The sequence below is a fragment of the Ictalurus furcatus genome, chromosome 5, assembly GCF_023375685.1.
Source record: "Ictalurus furcatus strain D&B chromosome 5, Billie_1.0, whole genome shotgun sequence".
Classification (NCBI taxonomy): domain Eukaryota; kingdom Metazoa; phylum Chordata; class Actinopteri; order Siluriformes; family Ictaluridae; genus Ictalurus; species Ictalurus furcatus.
The window spans coordinates 20,244,846-20,267,123 of NC_071259.1; the positions used below are offsets into that span (position 1 = coordinate 20,244,846).

Genomic DNA, 22,278 nt, shown 5'->3' on the forward strand with positions numbered 1-22,278 from the left:
TGGTTAATTACTGTAAGTCTCTTATGAGGTTGATATCCCTGATCTGATGACAACCATAAAAACTTTCCTGCAGAGCATTAGATGGCCACTTTCTGGTCTAAATAGCACTAATGTGTGTGTAACACTGAAGGGAACCACAAGGAATAGTCTGCAGGCTCCTCTGCAAGGTCATTCGATTTTTATAGAAAGTGATATGACCTTGGGCCAAGAAAAAAAATTATGACAGAAAAAATTCTGTCTGGGCCCCAATCTAAAGAATCATTATTTTTCTTTTTTCCTGAAAGGTGAGAGTTCAGAGGCTTTGCAATATTTGCAAAGCCTTTAATTAATTCTGTACAGAATCCAACTATTCCTAAAATGACCTCAGAGCTGTCACTGATACAGGAACTGGAAGTCTCTAGTGGAAGTATAAATTCCACCTTGTGCGAATCAGGTGTGCGCCTCCCTTCATTTATCTTGATGCCTAGATAAGTGACCTCTGACTTAAGCAGCTGGACTTTCTTTGGATTCAATTTGAGTCCTGCCCCTTCCAATAAATGAAGCAATTCTGCCAGCAAAGTGAGATGTTCTGACCTGGTAGTGGTCTGTAACAACAAATCATCCACATACTGAATAAAACATTCAGGCTTAGAAAACAGTTCCAGTATTTTTTGCTAAACACTGGTGAAGAGTGGGTGAATTCACAAAACCTTGTGAGAGGACATTCCAAGTGTTCTGTGTGTTTTTGAACTTAAAAGCAAACTTATATTGGCACCCTGAGTGTAATATAATTAACTAGAAACCATTGGACACATCAAGACTGAATAATATTTAACCTTTTGCAAGAGAGATGCCAATACCTCAGGGGTAGAGGCCACTACAAGTGCACAAGTGGGTGTGCATTTGTTAAGCTCCCTGTAGTCCATACACAATCTCCAAGAATTGTCTGGTTTGTGAGCAGGCCAAATTGGGGATAATAATGGAGAAAGGCAAGGCCTAATAACACCCTGTTCTAACAGAGAATCCACAGAACGCTGTATGTAGGGATTTGCCTCATCTGGATAATTATACTGTCTGAGGGAGGGTGGATCACATCCCTGAACTTTCACTTCCATCACATTAGTATCAACACGGCCACAATCATGCTTTCAATGTGCACAAACTGCTTTTTTTCAGGAATCCCTAACTGGGTGGCTTGTCAATGTAAGAAAAACAAAATGCTGAGGACGTCGAAGATCACAATGTAAATTGCAGTGTAGCAATGACAAAGTAAATGAAGCACTTTGAGTTCATCAGAGTCAAAGTGAACCTCAAACAATATCAGCTCAGACATTTGATACTGTTTTTCAAACCAGTTTCCCACCTGTAATGTCAATGAGGTCTCACTCTAAATGTAAATTAAGGGTAACAATTGAAGTGATCACTTTCCATTCTCACATTGTTGATGTCATTACAGGTGTGCCCAAATGGTGGGGTGATAAGAATGTCTAGATTCATCTGCCCTCCAATCCATTCAAGGTGAGTTCATTGATAGAGCATATGGTTCTCCCTCTCTTTCTGAAATGAGTGCTATCAAAAAGGCATTTGAGAAGATGCACAAGTCCAGAGTGACTTACAAGTTTGCTTTGTAGTCTCTATCAAAAACCCATCCTCATGCTAGTTCACTAAGTAAGGGACTAAGTGCAATCAGTCTAAAAAAGTATGAAAAGAAAACACAAGACACAAGGTTTTTAAAAATAGATCAACAAGTGCTAATTCAAGTGCTTAGAGAAGAGTTAGGCCTTTGGACTTTCTCCAGCCAAGAGAATGCCATTCCACCTCCTATGTACCAGGACAGAGAGCAGCCTAGATGTATGTCTTCATTGTGCCATGAGAGATGGTAGGTCCCTGCTAGAAGCCCAAAGGGAGCATTGTTCAGAGTTTTTTGCTTTGTAGGCAAAGCCTTTGTTTTAAATCTGATGTGGGCAGCTACAGGAAACCAGTGTAATGAAACAGCAAAGGGGATGGTTTAGGAGACCTTGGGAACCTTGAAAAAATGGGCACCAATCCAAAAAAATTGTCCATAGTGACTCCCAAGCAGGCCAAATGTCTAGTTTCAAGTTTTTGTGTCATTTACATTTACGGCATTTTGGCAGACCCCCTTATCCAAAGTGACTTCCATTTATCTCATTTATACAACTGAGCAGTTGAGGGTTAAGGGCCTTGCTCAAGGGCCCAGCAGTGGAAGCTTGGTAGTGCTGGGATTTGAACTTACAACCTTCTGATCAGTAATCCAACATCTTAACCACTGAGCCACCACTGCCAATTGTCATGTGCATAAAGATAAAAATAAGTTCAATTAATAGTAAACAGTAACCATTATAAACATTGTATGCAGTCAAAAAGTGACACAGTGGTGGATATTGCACATGATCACACAAATTTAAACACAACATATGGAAATATCAAAGGATTAAATATTTTTAATGACTTTGTTAGAAACTATTTTATTAGAAAAGCCATATCAAGCTAGGACCGGTACCCCTCTTTCGGAGTTCACTGTGAGCACCTCAATGTGTACAAGGAGGTCTGGAGCACCCTGAATGGCCTGTTTTTGGGTGGGTGTGTATAGGCATCAGTTCTCCAAGTACCCAGGTATCCTGATACCTCTGGCTATTATGGGAGATAAAGCAGCTTGCACACAACTTGAAAACACCTGTGGCATTAATGAAAGGCCAAAGGTTAGAATTTTGAATCTGAATGCTTGTCTTTGGAAGGATAGTCCAGTCTTATGGTTGCATAGCATGGATTACTGGTATGGATCTAACAACCTTAGCATATAGAAAGAGAGTGTCTTTGGGAACAAGTCACTGGACAATGGTCGTTCTTTTTGCCTGTTCCATTGCTAGCCCCTACCCTTCATTGCTGTGCTCCTCGGTGCACTGTAGTGGTCGGCAAGGTGCTGTTTAGGGCCTACACCATGGGACAGATGAGGCCAATTAACCTAAGGCTTGTGGAAGGCAGGTTGAACCTTTGTGGGAATTGGAACACAGAAGCTATTGCATAGATTCTCTGTTTGGCCATGCTGGTTTTGTGATTCTGAAACCTGCACTTTCCTATCCATGGCTTCTTGGGGAGGAGGCCTAAATGACAGATTTCACAGGGCTGATTTGCACATGTCTGGCAGAGTGGATTGTGCTATTCACACTTGGCACCATGTGTAAACCAGGTTGGCATAGAGTCACCCCATATCCTGGCCTTGGTGTACCACAGCTAGGAGCAAAGGTGTTGATCAGCTCCCTCACTCAGAGAGGGATCTACGTTAGTTTGATTGTTCCAATGCTAACAGTAAAATGGATTTTCCTAGTGCATGCCACATTCTTGCTAGTGATATTCTAAGTCCTAGAATGTCACCAGTACATCTACATTCACACATATATAGTACTTCATCGAGCACTGTGAGAAAGAGCACACTTCGGTGTTGTGGGTTGTATAGCACTATCCAGTCCCATTTGAGCCACCATCACATCTGACAAGTGTACAAGGTGAAAAGAATGGGAAATATGGCTTTATAGCAGCAGTATTCTTTGAAAATATCATCATACATCACTTTGTGATATTGTTGGAGTCTCCGATCCATTACACTTTTCTCAACTTCAGAATGGCTTGCTTTTCTCCCATAGACAGGTCTCTGGTCTTCATGTAGGTTTATCTTTTTTTAACAACAAATGCAGTCTTCACAAATTAAACCTAGGGCTCAAACTAAGAGTAGACATTAAGAGCTATTAATTATTTATGCAAGCAATTTAACAGAACACACCTGGGCAGCAAGAAACACCTATCAGTAAATATGAGGAAATGAAAGCTGAAATTATGATCTATCATCTCATATTCATCTTTTGCGCTCAAACCCAAATGTCTTTGATGTATAAGGAAAACAATAGAATTGGCCTTGCTGTTCCAGTACCTTTAGTGGGGACTGTACATCTCATAAAATATTGCATTAACCGTTTAGGAATTACAGCCATTTTTTGGCTGTAAAATGGAGTCCCTCCATTTTCACAGGCTCAAAAGTTATTGGACAAACTAACAATCATAAATATTAAGATTATATTTAATACTTGTTTCCTCCCTTGAGATGCTTTGCCAAGCTTATATTGTAGCTGTCTTCAGTTGCTGCTTGCTTGTGGGTCTTTCTGCCTTCAGTTTTGTCTTCAGTAAGTGAGGTTTTTTTTAGAAAAGCTAAGTCGATGTTCTAAATTTAATTCAGGTTAATGTGGAAAACTTCAAATGTTGGCTCTCCCAAGATGGAATGGTGTCTATCTTAACCTTTTTATTATTTAAGGGTTTGTCAGCTCAAGACAGCTGGAGTCAATTCCAAATTGTGTATTTATAAAATCTGGACTTCTTGTTCTTTTTATTTACAAAAATAATTTTGGTATTTAAAAGATGTTTTGGGTAACACCAAAGTATACATACATGGTTTTTGTATTTTTTTCACTGAAGCATTATGAATTCAGAATTATGGTTGTCTGGTAATCTTATTTAGTATACTATACTATAATAACTATAGTTGTCTTGGTCTAAAGAAACACTAATGAAAGCATGTCTGGTTATTCTCTAAATAAGTATGTATCTATACTGGCTATCAGTTTGTCTTTAATTGCCGCATTTCTCAATTGTGAAGCCGTGCCAAGAAAATCTTGGCAAAACTGGCATCTCAGAGATGGCACCATCCTTCCATGGCTTCCTTCAGAGAATCAGTTAGTCAGCAGGAAAACTAGTAGCTGCAGAACGAAGCATCACCACCTCCAGTGCTGAGCAGATTGAACACACCTGGGAACTCAGGCAGGAGAAGGGCAAGCCAGTGAAGACATCATGTGCACCATTTGTATCCTAAATCTTTGCTGATGGCAATATAAATTTGTTAGTGTGCTGATGATAATGTGTTTACATTAAGTGCAAGATTTTCTTTGAGCATATGTATTAACTACTCTATTTACTTGACCTCCTAATTTGGATTTGCTCTTTGCAGACCAGCAGTATTTAAGACCAGGAACATAAACTGAAACATCACCGACCATTCTGTGCTCCTGATCTACTGAAAACCTTTGGCAGCAGAGGACAGGGAGGACAGGCAAGTCACAGAACAGCCTCTTACATATACTGTGTATACCACACTTTCACATACAGGTAGTAAAACTCTAATGATACAATAGTCTGAGATGTATCATGGTAGCTACTGTTGACAAAACTGCTTAGAACAATGAACAACAATGGATTATTGGTCAGTGTTGATTCCACCCTACTTTATATGGCATAACAAGCTTTTAGATTGGTGTAAGGGAGTGTGCAGCTACTGATTGGACATATAGTACTATTAACCTTGTCTACTAATACTGACACCGATTATCAAATTTGAAGGAAGGATGACACATATGACAAAAGGTATGGTCTTCATTTCTGTGTACCAACAACAAAGGGAGAAGCCAAACAGGGAAAAACTAGATCCTACAAGCATGGTTCCAATGCATGATACATCAAAAGCTTGTTTTTATCCTTTATAATATAAAGCTTTGAAATCCAGAAGAAAGCTTGGGGAAGGGAGCTTAGAATGCATTTGTTAAGCGAAGAACTATAATATTCAGACAAGCGTAGAAGTTATATTGATCCTAAAAAAAAAAGATTTGGGTCAATGAACAGTAATACAATATAGATACATAGAATTATACAGGGTGTCCCAAAGGTCTCCACACACAGGGAAAATTAACACTTTTTAGCAAAATGTCTTCCAAAATTTTTCATACTTATCTTATCTGTACATCTATATCTGTATATACACAAAATATCTATATCTATACAGATAAGCTCTCTCTCTCTCTCTCTCTCTATATATATATATACACATACATATATACATACATTATATATATATATATATATATATATATATATATATATATATATATATATACACATACATATATATATACATATATACATTATATATATATATATATATATATATATCTTATGGCTGAATCATGAACCATATGTGTTCACACAAGTTCATCATGAGTGTGAGAGAGAGACTCCGTTTGTGTTTAAATAGAAATGGCGATCATGTAGAGGATGTTTTATAAATAAATAGATACATTTTGCTAAAAAGTGTTAATTTCTCCTATGTATGGAGACTTTTGGGACACCCTGTAGAATAATGTCCTGATATGTGTTGTTAATCGCTAAAGACAAGTTTTACAATTAAACCTTTATTACTTAATATTTACATTAAATTAACACAAAGAACACACGGCTAGGAAAGGCAAACATAATTTTTCATTGCCAACATTTTACCACCCGGTTCATTATTCCGTGATTCCACTTTTAGTTACTTCTCCCAAGGTTTTAACTTCCTTGTCATTTGCGATGATGTGGGAAGTTGGTTACAAGGTTTGATGTCCAGCTTTTGGAGTCCAGGAATCTCTTCTCCTGCTTGAATCATTTGAAACACTTCTGCAAAAGAGAGTTGGACATTTTGTGCTGACTTGGCCTCGACATCTGTCTGGGGAAGAATCATTTTCTCAGAATCACTTGTGCCAAAGTCATCTTGAACACTGATCTCCTCGGGAACCTGGTGTGATCTATCAGGTAGAGCACACCACTGCTTATAACCACTCAGGTGAATTGGTTCAACAAACCTGAAATGAAAAAAGTAATCATTTGTTTAGAAACATGCTTTTCTCTTCACATTATCTGTTTACATTTTGCTTTTTATTTCCTTAAAATCTGGACGTAGTGACAGATTCAACCCCAAAATTACAAAGATTTTCTGCAGTGTAATAAACAACTTTTTTGCTTTGCTTTGTAACTTTTAACTTAACCCGGCATGACGTACTCGTGTTCAAACATTTCCAGTCTGGTATCAGAGATGATTAAGGTGTTTACACGAGTCACTTTTAGAATATTCCTTTCATGTTCCTATTTTACGTTATAAAACATTGATCGATTAACAGCACACGTCATTATGTCACCGCGCCACGTCATCCGACGTTCCCTCCAGAATTTCACGTATCAACATACAGTTCGTCCGTATGCAGTTTTGGGTGTTTTTATTTTTAATTTTTACGAACACTTCAAGTGCAGTTAATTATTTGTCATGCTATACGTGCAAATAGACGACTGCTTGAAGCCATGGGCTGTGTCCCAAATCGCGTACTTACCTACTATATATAAGCTAAGATATATGTATTTTGCCTACTATATATATGTATTTCGCCTACTAATGTAAGTATGCGGTTTGGGACGCAGCTGTACTCTCTTGTTTGCCGTAAAACGGTTGAGCACTGCCGTGTGTGATCGTGTCCTGTCACAAAATGCGGTGAAAACTCCCACATGACATTAATAGTGTGATTAAGGTGTGTACATGTCTGTAATACACGTCGATAATGCGACTAAAACAGGAGTACTCCACACGTCTTAATTCGATTTGTGTTTACTTCGAGTATGACTTTAATCAGATTAAGGTAATAAAAAAATTGCTGTTTACATGGTAGTTTCTTAATCAGAGTATTGTCTTAATCTGGTTAATATTGGATTATTGTTGTCCATGTAAATGCACTGAGTGACTACGTTTACATGGACAGCAATAATCTAATTATTGACCTTATTCTGAGTAAGACAATATTGTCATTAAGGTGTTTACATGAGTTTCTTTTAGAATATTCCTTTCATGTTCCCGTTTTACATGTTATAAGACATAGATTGATTAGAACGTCACACGTCATTACCATCGTCTTCGTTATGGTACCGTATACATTTTTGGGTTTTTCATTTTGAATTTTATGAAAGCTTCAAGTGCAGTTAATTATTTGTCATGCTATATGTGCAAACAGACGACTGCTTGAAGCCATGGGTTGCGTCGGAAACCGTGTATTTACCTACTATATAGTAGCCGAAATATGTGTAATTAACCTACTATATAGCAGGTAAGTACGCGGTTTCAGATGCAGCCGTGCACTCTTGTTTACCGTCAAACGGTTGAGCACTGCCGTGTGTTGAAAACTCCCACACGACATTAATAGTGTGATTAAGGTATGTACATGTCTATAATAAACTCAGATAATGCGACTAAAATAGGTATACTCCACATGTCTTAACTCAATATTATGCTCATACTGAAATAGATAAAAACCCGAACAGGTACAAATCTGCAGTAAGCAATACACACTCAATAATACACAAATGTTGTATTTAAAAAGTTGTATTAAAAAATAAATAACTAGCCCTTTTTCTTCTTTGTTGTCCTGTTCAGTTATTTTTTCCCCTTTCTATTAATTTTTTTCTGATTGTTTTGACAACATTGATAACAGGTCAGTAAATCACACACTGAACTTGCAGGTTGTCGGAATATATTCGACTTGAAATTTAACCACACATTATTTTGTATTGAACTCCTTCAGAAACCTTAAAATGCTCCACTAATTTTAGACAAATTAGTTTTTTTTTGCTCATTATCTATCTCCCTCTTACGTTAATATCTGATTTACATTATATTTTGTAGATGTTGTTACTATTGGTGAACCAAAATAAAACAAACAAACAAACAAACAAACAAACAAACCCGGAGCCTTCAGCACATTTACCTGTTATAAAAGTAGATCTTTAGTTTCAGCAAATCTTCTTTAGATGCTGGTGTGTTTACTTTCTTCAGACCGTCTTGAAATCGAGCATCGCTGTAAAAGTCATACGAGTCAAACCTCCTGTACAGAGACTCCATTACTCTGAAGCAGGGAAGAGGCAGTGTAACATGGGTCAGCTGAGGACAAACACGATATTCGCGGAAATAAATGTTCTAATATCGTATCATAACCAAACACAACGCTCTTGTTATTTACTTTAGCCCACCAAGTTAATTGCCCACATGTTTATTTCCGCCTACTAGCCAAATCTCAAATGACTCTTATTGCACTTTTAGTGAATTTGAGCTCCCTTACTTGCTAAATTTCAAAATAAAAGTCTCGCCATTACGGAATGGCAAATTCCTCATCTACATCCATTGGCCTGAATGCTAAATATAACAAAGTTATTTTAATACATAACACTATGTATGGAATAAAGTTGTAACTATGTGTTTTATTTATGATGTTTTATTTGATAAATTTGCACAGTTACTTGCAGCTCTATAATTCAATATTTAATAATTGTTATTAATTTTATATTTTGGTTTGTATGAAATACTTCAAGTTGTTGTTGTGAGAATCACTGTACAGAAAGATGAATTTTAAACGTATTAAATATTATGTTGTTACATGACCCATTGCAACTTATTTAATAATTAGTAAATAATCACAGCTTCATATTCTGTAGTGTAGATGATGATTTATCCAAAGTTGTTCCTTTGAGAGATAGAGGGATAGATAGAGAGAGAGAGAGAGAGAGAGAGAGAGAGAGAGAGATGTACTTGCAGTACATGCGAGTGGATGGACTTGGCCCCTTACCTGTAACTCTACCTGTATTTGTCAATCATTAATTTCTGAGATCAGGAAGACATTCTGGAACTTCCTTAACACAGAGCAGATCCAACTCACTGACCATCTTTTGCTGCTGTTTTTCCACCTAAACCCTGTTATAGAGCTGCTCGTTTCCTGAGATCAGAGCAATGACCAGGAGAGTAGACAACTGCAGCGTGATGGGTGTTGAGATCCCACTTTCCTCAGAGTTCTTTAAAGGTAGGAAACACAACTTAAAGCTCCTGCTCAGCACTTCAGCCTTGTTTTATCTGCAATTTAATTCTTCAGCAATCTGTAAATGTATGATGTAGCATCTGAATTATGTATGGCTGAGATTGTTTTTAAGAAAAGGATTGTTTTCAAGCATCCATTAATATAGCTAAAATGATATAAACAGCATATTTCTAAAAGACGTTTTCTACGTGTGCATTTGGCTGTTTTGGTCACTCTTCCCAAATACGAAGGCTTTAGATGGATGTGATATTTATGTTATAATGGAAAGAATATGTCGTTGCCATGTTCCATTATTAAGGTTATCCAACTTTATACCACAGCACTGTTGATTTCTATAACAGTGGCTCTGGCAGTTGAGCCTTTTTCCAGACAAATCATGGGTTTATATTAATGTTCTCTTTCTAATGCGTTATCATTTCTATAGTAAGAGCTCATTCATCGGGACTTCTACAGTGCACACTCCACATAAAAATATATATATGAAAAAAACATGATGCTTTCTTAAAGGAGTATCCACTGTCTGCACTTTGTAACATTCAGGGGTAAATCTGTTCCTTAAAGTTTTCCACCATTAGGGGGGAGGGCTGCGGGTTCTTTTTAACGTGACAGTCTTTAGAAATTAAATCGAATTGAAAAACATTCAGTGAGCGACAGTTCGGGGGATGTAAATACCTTGTGGATGAGAGAGGTCAGAGGATAATGGCTGGACTAATTTGAGCTGCCAGAAAGACTACAGAAACTAAAATAAACACTCTTTACTACTGTGGTGAGCAGAAAGCTATCTCAGAATTCACAACATGCCAAAGCTTGAGGCAGATGGCCTACGACAGCAGAAGACCACTGTAGCCTCAGATTACTGTTCTTGCCTTACAGGAGTGGAATCTGATGTGGTCTTCTGCTGTTGTAGCCCATCCTGAGATGTATTCTGAGATGCTTTTCTTCTCATCACAGTTGTAAAGAGTGGCTATTTTTATTATAATATAAAACTGAATTTGTTTCCATGTCTCAGTTTTAATAAAATTTTTGTAGACATCAAACTCAGTTTTTCATAAATTTTAAATGCAACACTACTCTTTTGCTGGCAGTTTGTTAGAATACCTATATATCATGACATATTGTGTATTGTAGAAATGTCTTCAAGTATTCCCTAATGGCTACAAGCTGTTTTGTTGTGTTTTACAGTGAAAATGCCAAAACATAATCTTTGGAATAATATTGATTTAGATAGCATTAACTGGGTGATTTCTGGCCATATTGGATTTCTACATAATGCAATTTTGTTCCTAATTTAAGTAGATCTTACTAATGTTTTCTTTATGTGAAGTGATTAAAAATGAGCTGTGGTTGTACCTCGTCCCAGCCGCACTGGCTGTCCTGCTACTGGCTCTCTTCCTGGAGGAGGTTGGCTTCTTTCTCCGTCACGTGCCTCCGTCCAGACGCAGGTGCCTCAGCCTGTGGATCCTGGGCATGTATCCGGTAAAACAACCACGTGTGATGGGTCACCGTCAGTCAGTAGATGGTTTTGTAATATGATATGCTTTGGAAGCTTGATGATATTAGTTTACTTATTGCTATCCTTTCATATCAGGTCTTTGGATTGACCTCCATCATTGCACTATATGTACCTCGATCCTCCTCATTGTGCAATTTTATAGCTTCTTTGTAAGTGACTTTAAATTCTACCGTACTTTCGTATGTATTAATGTATGAATCATCAGAAATGTATTGTTGCATGATTCTGTGAATACTCATAAATTGCTCAAAAGTATACTCATTTTTGTCCTAAAGATATCACTCCATTACTCTGTTGAAGTTCATGGGTCTTATTGAAAACTTCTTTGGAGGGAAGGCCCGAATGTTTGAGGTGCTGGCAGGGGAACAGGTTTCTCCTGATCCTTTTCCCTGCTGTTGCTGCTGCTGTTTGCCCCTCATCAACATCAACAGGTAAAGGGGGACACATCCACATGCTCATTTTGGAGTGCATTCAAGTATATGATTTTAAGCTATCTGGGTTACATTTTAAAAGCTAAATATTTAATAAAACCATCTTGCTGTAATATCACACCCCTGTGCTACAGGACAAGTATAGGATGGATGATGGCTGCAGTCCTCCAGCTCTCTGTGGTCAGAAGTCTCGTGTTCTTCATCACACTCGTCCTCTGGACAGATGAACAGTATGACTATGGGGATGTGAGTCCGCCACCAACAAGTCTAGTCGTCCTTGTTACTAATTTGTATGCCAGAATATACCCTTAAAATAGACTTCAAACATGAACAAAGCTATTGAAAAAAATTATTTGACCTAACATTTGACCTTGTTGTGACCTTGAATCTGTTTGGATCAATGTCAAAAGCTAATCAGTTCGTCTGCTGGCTACAGTTATAATTCCATATAAATTCTACAGACATTCAGACACTCACAATATTGTGAAAATCAAGAATTTTTTACAGACAGTGGGACAAACTGAAAACATAATTCCTCCACCATTCGAGCATAAAAGGTTTTAGGCTCCTGATAGGTATATAACTGTTGTAAAAATTCACAGTATGATAATGGTACAACTATTCATCCTTAAAGAAAAATAGGATGGTTTTCTACACGTCATGTGATGTCATTGCAACGTGCGTTCAGCCAAAGCCCTCTTCGATTCACATGCGTTGATTCACGAGGTCTCCCCATCATACGACAGCTACCCAGGAGGGTGATGGCTATCACGTGCTTCCTCTGAGACATGCATCTTTTTGAAGTGCTGCTCAGGTTGCATCATTAATATGACATTGAATGTTGCTGAAGAACCATGAGTGAATTTGTTGTGTGTTTTTAGGGGTTAACAACAAAACCTGACCATTATCCGTTATGTTTTCTCCTATTTTGTACCATTGTAACTGCATGAGCAATGTCCCTCCTGTGATGTCAGCACAGCTGGCAATCACCAACTTCTCACAGGAACAGTGAGAAGACAGAATTGTAGCATATCACAAATATTTCAATGTAAACATATTTATTGTGTTTCAGGGTGGAGTTTTCCTATAAGGACTTTGCATTTAAGTATTCTATAATATCACAATATCTTCTTATAACTGCATTTTCATAGAGGACAGCATCAACTAGCATATGAACCATTAGCTGCAGCATAAATATTACATAGCTGCTCCTGATAAGACATTTCTGTAAGCCTTTTTTAAATGGTATGTATGAATTCTGGCTATTTTGATGTGCTTTAGAATCTAAAACACTAGTTTATCCAAATACTTTGGTAATTCAGTTCAATATATGGCATGATTATCCAACATATTAACTAATTTTTTTTGTATTCTTTATCCCAGGTTGATTCATTTGATCCTAACATTTATGTAAATGCAATCATTGGCGTATCCACCTTCATGTCCTACTACGGCTACCTGCTGTTTTACAAGGCAACCAGGAGAGCGCTGCACGGCTATGGGCTTCGAGCCAAATTTGTTTGCATAATTGTTGTCTTAGTCCTGTGTGGACTTCAGAATGGAATTTTGGAAACTATGGGGGCGCTGAAAGTTGTGCCCTGTGCACCTCCCTTCTCTGCTCTGTTTCGCTCTCAGTGTAAGTCTTTGCATCAGTCCTGAAGTTATTATATATTTGCTGAAATTTTTGAACCCTTAATTTGAATTCTCTCTCTCTCTGTCTCAGTAATCTACCACTATTCAGTAATCGTGGAAATGTTCTGCATCAGCCTCTTCGCTCGCAACATATTCCGTAAAGTGGAGCCCAGTCCAGAGGATGCTTATGGCCTTGAGGAGAGAATCATCAGTCATAAGGCAGTTCAAACAGAAGCTCAGTTGCCCCTTGCAGTTCAGCTCAGCTCTCAGGCAGAGGAGCCATGGTGCTCTAACCCCGGCTACAGCAGTGATAGTGAAGACAGCCTTTGTAGAATCGAACATGCTCCGCTGGACTGCTTTCCTTTTCCCCTACAGTCCAAGCCTCTGAATGTGTCAGAGAGAGACAGTGATAAGCTACCTGAGGAGTGTAGGAGCACAGAACCCACAACCATAACTGTTAGTGCTGAGATCAACTATGTGGTGAATACTGATGTCACTGTTGTATAGCAGCAGATGTATTAAGCCAGATATAACCAAAGATGTTATCTCTCTACACTCAACTCATGCTGTGTTAAGGCCCAAAATGTCAAAACGCATGGAACCCTGATAGCTTTCGATCTCTGTGCTTCAATCTGTAAGCCATTGCTTTAAGTTTAAGCAAGTTTTATATGACTTGATTTTATATATTGTATGTCATTTTGCAAGAAAAACTACTTTTCTTGCAAACTCGATGAGGTATTACAGTTGTTTTGTATAATACAGAAATTATTTGTAGTATTTATAAATATTTCCCATAATGATGTAAACTCATTTTGGTCTATCCATTCAGTATAGAACATACACTCACTAATTCACAAACTCAACTAACAAATAAAGAATTTATTGCAGAACGTATATATCAGAAAGGACTCAAAAACAATAACCTACCTTAATGCAATGGGCAAACCATAATTACTAGAAGATATACAGTGTGCCTTAAAAAATTTTGTGCCATGAATATATGTAAACAGTTCTTACAAAGAAAAGGAAAGGGGGGGAAATACCTCAATATCTAAAATCTATGTAATAAATAAATAAATAAAATATGAAGCAGCAGTATAAAATAAACATACTGACACTATGTGGGAAAAATGTAAAAACAAAAATGATGGGGGGGGGGGGTAAAATTGTAGTTTTCACTGTAATATATAGAAGAGCACACTATTTGCATTATTTGCCATTTGCCATTGTGGAATTATGAATAAAGTCCATTCTCCTACAAACAAACTGTTTTAAATATCCTTGGTTTACATGTATATAAAGAATTTGCCATAGATAATGTAAAAAAAAAAAATCCAATATTTTATGTAATGAAACATGTAATGAAACATGTCCTTGAGTGACAAAAGAACAGTAGCATCCATAAATGTAGACAAGTGATCAGAGCATAAAACTGCTCCAACATTCATAAAAGAGATGTAAAATGGTTCTTCTATTATAGTTACAAAACAACGCTTGACTCGGGTAAAGAGCCTGCAGTTAATGATTCATGATTCAGTCAGGTATAAATCCATAGTGCAGTAGTGTACACTGGTAAATAATTGTGCATTTTATTAGTCCTGATTTGTGAATTCTGATGAAGTAGTACTCGACTACGAACACTACACAAGACAATCAATCTGTTTTGTGAAGTATTTCACATTCATATTTTTGTGCATCACATTTACAAATAAGTAACAAGGAGGACTGCATGAAAGGTGAAAAAGAGTGGTTTTTGAACTTGGTGTCCTCTTTCAAATACTAAAACTTTCTTTAATCATGCAGTTTCACATGTTTTAGGCAATATGTGATTTTTATTAAAACATTCACAAATAGAGTTTGGTATATTTGACATCTCAGTACAGCTCTAGACCCACTGCCATGTGAGGTAATAGAGTATTTCAGTGAGGGGACCAAGCACTGAAACATTAATGCATTTCTACTGGTTAACCTTTGGTTCATTTTGAGTTGAGAATGCAAAGTTTTGATTGTGGAATTCTTGCAATATCCAATGCAAATATTCTAATGCAAAACATTATAAATTATAATGTTTTTTGGCATGACTGTTTTAGTTTGATTACATATGAAAATGTAAATAAATGTAAGCTAACGAAAATGTACAGTATGTTCACAAGTAAGAAAAACTGTACTCTATATGAATAATTATTTGTGGACACCTGACCATCACACCTATATTTGGACCTTCCCCAAACTGTTACCATAAAGTTGGAAGCACAAAATTGTATAGGATGTCTTTATATGCTCTAACGTTACAATTTCCATTCACTGGAACTAAGAGGCCAAAACCTGTTCCAGTATGACAATGCCCCTGTACACAAGCAACCTCCATGAAGACACGGTTTGCCAAGTTTAGAGAAGAAGAACTCGAGTGGTCTGCACAGAGACCTGACCTCAACCCCACTGAACACATTTGGGATGAACTGGAATGCCGACTGTACCCCAGATCTCCTTACCCAACATCATTGCCCAACCTCACTAATGCTCTTGTGGCTGAACGAACAAATCCCCATAGCCACACTCCAAAATCTAGTGGAAAGCCTTCCCAGAAGAATGGATGATAACTTGTGGAATGTTAAAATAATTAATGGCTTTTTTTTATATATGAATAAAAGAAATATAGACAGAAGTTCCAATCAAAACATTATCTTTACATTCTCAACTTAAAACTAACTCAAGGTTAACTGATAAAAGTGCATCAATGTTTCAGTGCTAGTTCCCTTAACCTGTTAGTTCATATGGCAGAGCTGTATTGATCTATCAAATATGCCAAACTCTATTTGTGAACGTTTTACCTAAATCATAACTGCATGGTTAAAGACAGGTTTAGTATTTGAAAGGGCACACCAAAGTAAACAAACAAACAAACAAACAAACAAAAACCACAGGCTCACCAATGCATGAGTGAAGGACAAATATATTACTGTGAAATATTTCACAAAACAGCCTGGTTGGTTTGAAACTGCTTTAACACCTGTAGATGGTCAATATTTTGAGGTTTTGTGTATTAATGTTTCAGTGCTTGGTCCCCTCGCAGAAATACCCTGTTACCTCATATGGGTCTAGAGCTGTATTGAGCTATCAAATATGCCAAACTCTATAAGTGAAAGTTTTCATAACTCGAGCTCTGTCCAAAAAAAAAGTGGATTTTCATTGGACATTGTAGTCTCAAAGTTAAAAAGAAAAAAGAAAAAAGAAAAGAAAAACGCTTATATGTATTGTTCCCGCCTGGCAAGCTTGCCTACGACAACAGGACTCTGACAAATTTCACAAATCAGCCTGAAACAACGTTTTATTCCTCTGAGTGGCTAGCTCTTCACATTATACGCTTTAGGCTATAAAGACCGCAAGTACAATATGTGCGGTGATCGCAGTAGAATTACTTACAGGTTTACATTACTACACTACCGCGGATTTATCATGAATCACTAAACGCAAACTAGCTTGACCGCGGTCAGAGGGAAAGGAATTGACCAATGAAAGTTGAGTAACTTTCTCTTGGCAACAACTCGATCAATGATGAAATGTGTACACCTCACTTCCGGTATATTTGATCTACGTTTGGGAAGAAGCGTGGAAGGAGAGATGGCGCAGTATTTAAAAGGTAAGGAACAGTAGTGCAGCCCAGTGGCGTAATCTGGTTTGGTCATTGGGGGCTGTAGCCGCGGATATTTTTTTCTTTAGCCCCGAATAATTCTCCACCTGGAGCATTTTGTCACTACATAACTGAACGTCAGTAAAAGAAGACGGTGGTGTTGTAATTTTATATCTTAAATGAACAGAGGCGAGATCAATCAGAGACGGTTTACAGGAAAATACATGCAAATACTCGTGTCTTATTGGCTGACAGCTCTCAACTCCGCCAAACGCTAGCTCACACAGTGTGAGGGAAAAATGGATATACGCTGATTTTATTTAATTTTTGTTTAACCAGTAAAGGATTTGAAATGGAAACGGTAACATCTTCTGATGCTGTGTAGGAAAACATGGTGTGTGAATGTCTATATGAGTTCCAGTTTACATGAACTTGATATGCGCAGAGCATGAGGAAAGATAATGTAGTTTGCATGGTACTGTAGCAGCTAAACCCATAGCTTAGCTGTGCCTCCCCTTGGCTAGTGACACTAAACTAGCCTAGTTAGAAAAGTTTTATATTTTATCTCTCTGGTAGTTCTACAAACAGTGACAACACCCGAGGCAAGTTTTATGATAAATCCCACTTTTTCCTGATCTTGGCATACACTGACTACGTTTACATGGACAGGAGTAATCTAATTATTGACTTTATTCTGAGTAAGACAATATTGTGATTAAGGTGTTTACATGAGTTGTTTTTCGAATACCCCTTTTTCATGTTCCCCTTTGACATGTTATAGAACATGGTTCAATTAATGGCACACGTCATTATGCCGTCTGACGTTCCCTCCAGAATTTCACGTTTCAACATACAGTTCTTCTTCGTTATGGTACCTTATACAGTTTTGAGCGTTTTTATTTTTAATTTTTACGAACGCTTCAAGTGCGGTTAGTTATTTGTCATGCTGTACTTGCAAATAGACAACTGCTTGAAGCCGTGGGCTGCGTCACAAACTGCATACTTACCTACTATATAGTAGCTGAAATACATGTATTTTGCCTACTGTATAGTAGGTAAGTATGCGGTTTCAGACGCAGCTGTGCTCTCTTGTTTGCCATAAAACATTTGAGCACTGTCGTGTGTGATCATGTCCTGTCACAAAATGCGGTGAAAACTCCCACACAATGTTAATAGTGTGATTAAGGTGTGTACATGTCTGTAACGCACGTCGGTAATGCGACTAAAACAGGAATACTCCACGTGTCTTAATTCGATTTGTGTTTACTTCAAGTATGACTTTAATCGGATTAAGGTAATAAAAAATTGCTGTTTACATGGTTGTTTCTTAATCAGAGTATTGTCTTAATCTGGTTAATATTGGATTATTGTTGTCCATGTAAACGTACTGATTGACAGCTAAGTTACCTCAGCGTCCATAAAACAAAACTTAGGCTACTAGCTGAGCTGGGGGTAAAAATGCATGGAGAAGAATCTGGGCTCAGCCCTGGATGATTAACATTCCAGCTAACGCCCCTGGTGCAGCCTGTGATCATTACTGTAAGCACATCCTTAAAAGTCACTGGCACTTTATGACCAGCATGCTTGTAAGAAAAAAAAGAGAAGAGATAAGACAGACCTGAAGTGTATCACTGGACATTAACAGTCATGAAAGTGACAACTGGGATTGTTAAAAAAAAAACTACTGCCAATCTACAGTTTCATTTTCTTTTTGAGGAGAGAGCACTGTTTTCTATTAGACAGGCATCAGTACCTAATGTATTTTTATGCATTTTTACCTTCCTGCTCTGAAGACTGCAATGTGTCTTGCAAGTACTCGTGGGATGAGCTGCAGTCTCTTTGTAGGAGACAGAAATTAGTGTGCAAGCAGCTGGCTGTGACTGAGGACAACTTCAATGACTATGTTGTGGACTATCTGTGTAATTATAGAAAAATTTAGGTGAGCGAACACTAAAACTCTGTAATGGTAAAGTTTTCATCTCAATTCTTATTATTCTTATCATTACTAAATGCACATCTCAACATTAGAATAGAGATTCATCCATTTATATATTGCATTTTCTTTTTCATATCACATACGTACTATGTCCCTGTGTAGGGTCAGGAGTTTTTCCTGGAATGGTTACTCGGAGTCAGAGAATACATGGGAACTGCACAAAAATATTAAATGCCCCAGACTCCTCCAGCAGTTCTGGCAGGATATGCGTTTAGCACTGCTTCGTGCTAATATGCCTCTGGACTCAAGCTCACTGGATGCCTCTGCAGTTTCCTTCATCCACGAGAGGGCCAAGCAGCGGATGAAGCTGCGGCGCTGGGAGGAAGAGCTGAACCGAACCTGTCAGCACAAGGGGAGCATCTTTGTTAGGAATGACGTGGACCTGGACAGCCCTCCCAAAGACTTCACCTACATCAACAACAATAAGATTGCGGGAGGTGTAGAGTTCAATGAAGCAGCAGTAGGGTGTGAATGCACAGACTGTATTAAAGCGCCTGTAAATGGCTGCTGTCCTGGAGCATCCGATAACTGTACAGCGTATAATGAAAACATGCAGGTGAAAATCAGGCCAGGTATGCCCATCTATGAGTGTAACTCACGGTGCCAGTGTGGGATAGACTGCAGGAACAGAGTGGTGCAGAGGGGCATGCAGTATGACTTGTGCATTTTTAAAACAGTTAATGGAAGAGGATGGGGTGTGTGCACACTCGAGAGAATTCCCAAGAACTCTTTCGTCATGGAGTACCTTGGAGAAGTGAGTGCTCTGAGTTTCATATGCTCATTTTTGCCCAAAGAAACATACATCAGCTTGGCAGAAACAAGTCAAAGTTGTAGGAAGAACATAGAAAGCTATAACTAAGCACAAGGACTGGTAAGTAAGTGTTAGTAAGCTTGTGGCAATATATATCTCCTTCATCACTGAAATACTGTAAAATTCAACAAGTGGAACCAGGGAGCCAGGGGAAATATGTAGTATTGTACTCACAGCTCCAGGGTCCCAGATTCTTGAACTCGGATTACTGTTCTCTCCTTAGCTTTCCTCCTGGTTCTCCGGTTTCCTCCCACTTCCCCAAAACATGCCAGTAAGTGAATTGGCTACACTAAATTGCCTCTAGGTATGAACGAGTGTTTTAAATGTCTGCATGCATGGACAATGTGATAGACTGGTGTCCCATCCACAGTGTATTCCACCTCATGCCCATTGTTCCTGGAATTCACCATAACCCTGACCAGGATAAAGAGGTTACTAAAGAATGAATGATTGAATAAAAGCATAACGATCATTTAAAAGTCTCTGCTGTCTCTGAAGAAATGCCTTGTAAGATTGGTATAAATCATTTATTCCTAGTCAGATTGGTATAAACGCTGCAAAATTAGAATAATCACCCTGATCTATTATTATTATTATGATTATTATTATTATTATTATTATTATTATCGTTATTAGAATTGCATGCTGTTTGAGGTATTTTTCCATGACTTTTGAATACAGGATCTGCATTCCCGGGGTGAGGGAGGGGATGTGAAATATGATAAATTATTAATGGTTAATAAAAAATTTCCTTGTTCACATGTGCATGATATACTTAAAAACATTTATCTACTCAAAAACAGTCAGTGGGCATAGGTAAATGTATTTTGGTGGAAGAAACAGGGTTTTTGACTTTTAAATGATTGACACTTGATTAATTGTATACAATATGCCAGGAGACCTGAACCACCAAGGTGAGAAAGGTCAGTAATGATTTTAGGTTGTATTTATTTATTTATTTATTTTTAAATAACTACTTTATTTCTTATATAGATCCACATAAACCACATCTATAAGAATTATTCTTGCATTGCCTTCCGTTGCTGTCTGTGTGTTATGTGTTTTTAAGGTCATCACCTCAGAGGAGGCTGAGAGAAGAGGACAGATGTATGATCAGCAGGGTGTCACCTACTTGTTTGATCTGGATTACGTGGCTGATGTCTTTACTCTGGATGCTGCCCACTATGGAAATATTTCCCACTTTGTCAACCATAGTGTAAGTGTGACTGATGATGTGCTGATTAGTTGTCAGTTTGGCATGTTATAGCAGACCGTAACAATGCTAACAATCAGTTAAATCTTATTTAATGGAGATAATCTAATTTGTGTAAATGGCAATCTCCTGTGATATAAAAAACTAAATGCATCATGACTTTATATCAGTCATGGTCAAGATTTCTTACTTTAAATTACCTGGCCTTTGGCATTCCATGCAGTAGGTATAAAGTGTAATGTCATTACACTGTCACTGACATTACATGTCCTTTTTCCCTTTTGTCATGTTGATCTTGTGTTCTCTTTATTGGGCAAAAAACTGAGCATTATGTCTAAATTGGTATATCCCAGTGTCCCACATATAACTTAAACTACAAAAATCATAGTATGTCCTCAACCATTTTGCAGTGCGACCCAAACTTGCAGGTGTATAATGTTTTCATCGACAACTTAGACGAACGATTTCCCAGGATAGCTTTCTTTGCAAGACGAGCAATAAGAGTGGGAGAAGAGCTCACTTTCGACTATAAAATGAGAAGTAAGCATGTGACACTTTAGTAGCACTGCACTTGTTGGATTTTTCATAGTAAACATATCTAGACAACTATGACTTTTTGTAATACTTTGAAAGCCTTCATTATTAACGAGTTTGTGGTTTATTCCTTCATCTGCTATGGTGTCCTCTGTGTTTATAGTTGATGAGGTAGATGTAGAAAGCTCCAAAATGGACACCAATTGCAGCCGGTCAGGAATGCCAGACACTCCTATCAATCGCATCCGCATGGAGTGCAAGTGTGGAGTAGAGAGTTGCAGGAAATTCCTGTTTTATTCCTGCCTGCAAAGAGCAAATCTGTATGTTAATTTGTCCACACTGATTTTCTGTTTGCATTTTTACAACATTGTTTTTAGCAAAAGTTTTCACACTGTTGTGTATTTGACGATGTACTGAATTGTCTGTTATTTTAAGCATTATTTTTAAGTAAATTTTTCTATGGTAAAAATGCATTAATTTATTCCTTCCTTCATTCATTTTAAATAACCACATTGTCCAAGTTTGAATTGCAGTAGCTCCAGAGCCATGGGCTCCAGATCCACCATGACCCTGATCAAGATAAAGTGGTTACTAAAGAGAATGAATTAATATTCTACATTGTTTTAATACCTTTTGCTAAATTCCTGAACTTGTGACGCTCTTAGAAAACTCAGCAGTGTGGATTTGCTTTCAGTCATTTGGCCACTTTGTGTTATGAAACCTTTTTAGACATGGTTTTACACATATCTTCCAATAAAAGGCCACTACAGTGCATTATAGTGTTTTTGTCCTAAAGAACCCTTTTACAGCCAGCAG

At 37.7% G+C, this 22,278-nt stretch overlaps 2 protein-coding genes across 2 annotated transcripts; both read left to right on the top strand.

The window, feature by feature from the left end:
• Positions 1-9,303: 9,303 nt before the first annotated feature.
• On the top strand, positions 9,304-14,399 carry si:dkey-16n15.6 (organic solute transporter subunit alpha). The gene is made up of 7 exons (XM_053625099.1): positions 9,304-9,686; positions 11,026-11,177; positions 11,290-11,363; positions 11,490-11,645; positions 11,780-11,891; positions 13,029-13,281; positions 13,369-14,399. The coding sequence occupies exons 1-7, from the start codon at positions 9,617-9,619 to the stop codon at positions 13,782-13,784; spliced, it is 1,233 nt and encodes a 410-aa protein (XP_053481074.1). The 5' UTR covers positions 9,304-9,616; the 3' UTR covers positions 13,785-14,399.
• A 4,239-nt stretch (positions 14,400-18,638) lies between these two features.
• suv39h1a (SUV39H1 histone lysine methyltransferase a) lies at positions 18,639-21,528 on the top strand. Its single transcript, XM_053625101.1, has 4 exons — positions 18,639-18,841; positions 18,984-19,658; positions 20,785-20,931; positions 21,339-21,528. Exons 1-4 carry the CDS (start codon positions 18,665-18,667, stop codon positions 21,486-21,488), a joined length of 1,149 nt encoding a protein of 382 aa, XP_053481076.1. The 5' UTR covers positions 18,639-18,664; the 3' UTR covers positions 21,489-21,528.
• Positions 21,529-22,278: the final 750 nt, after the last annotated feature.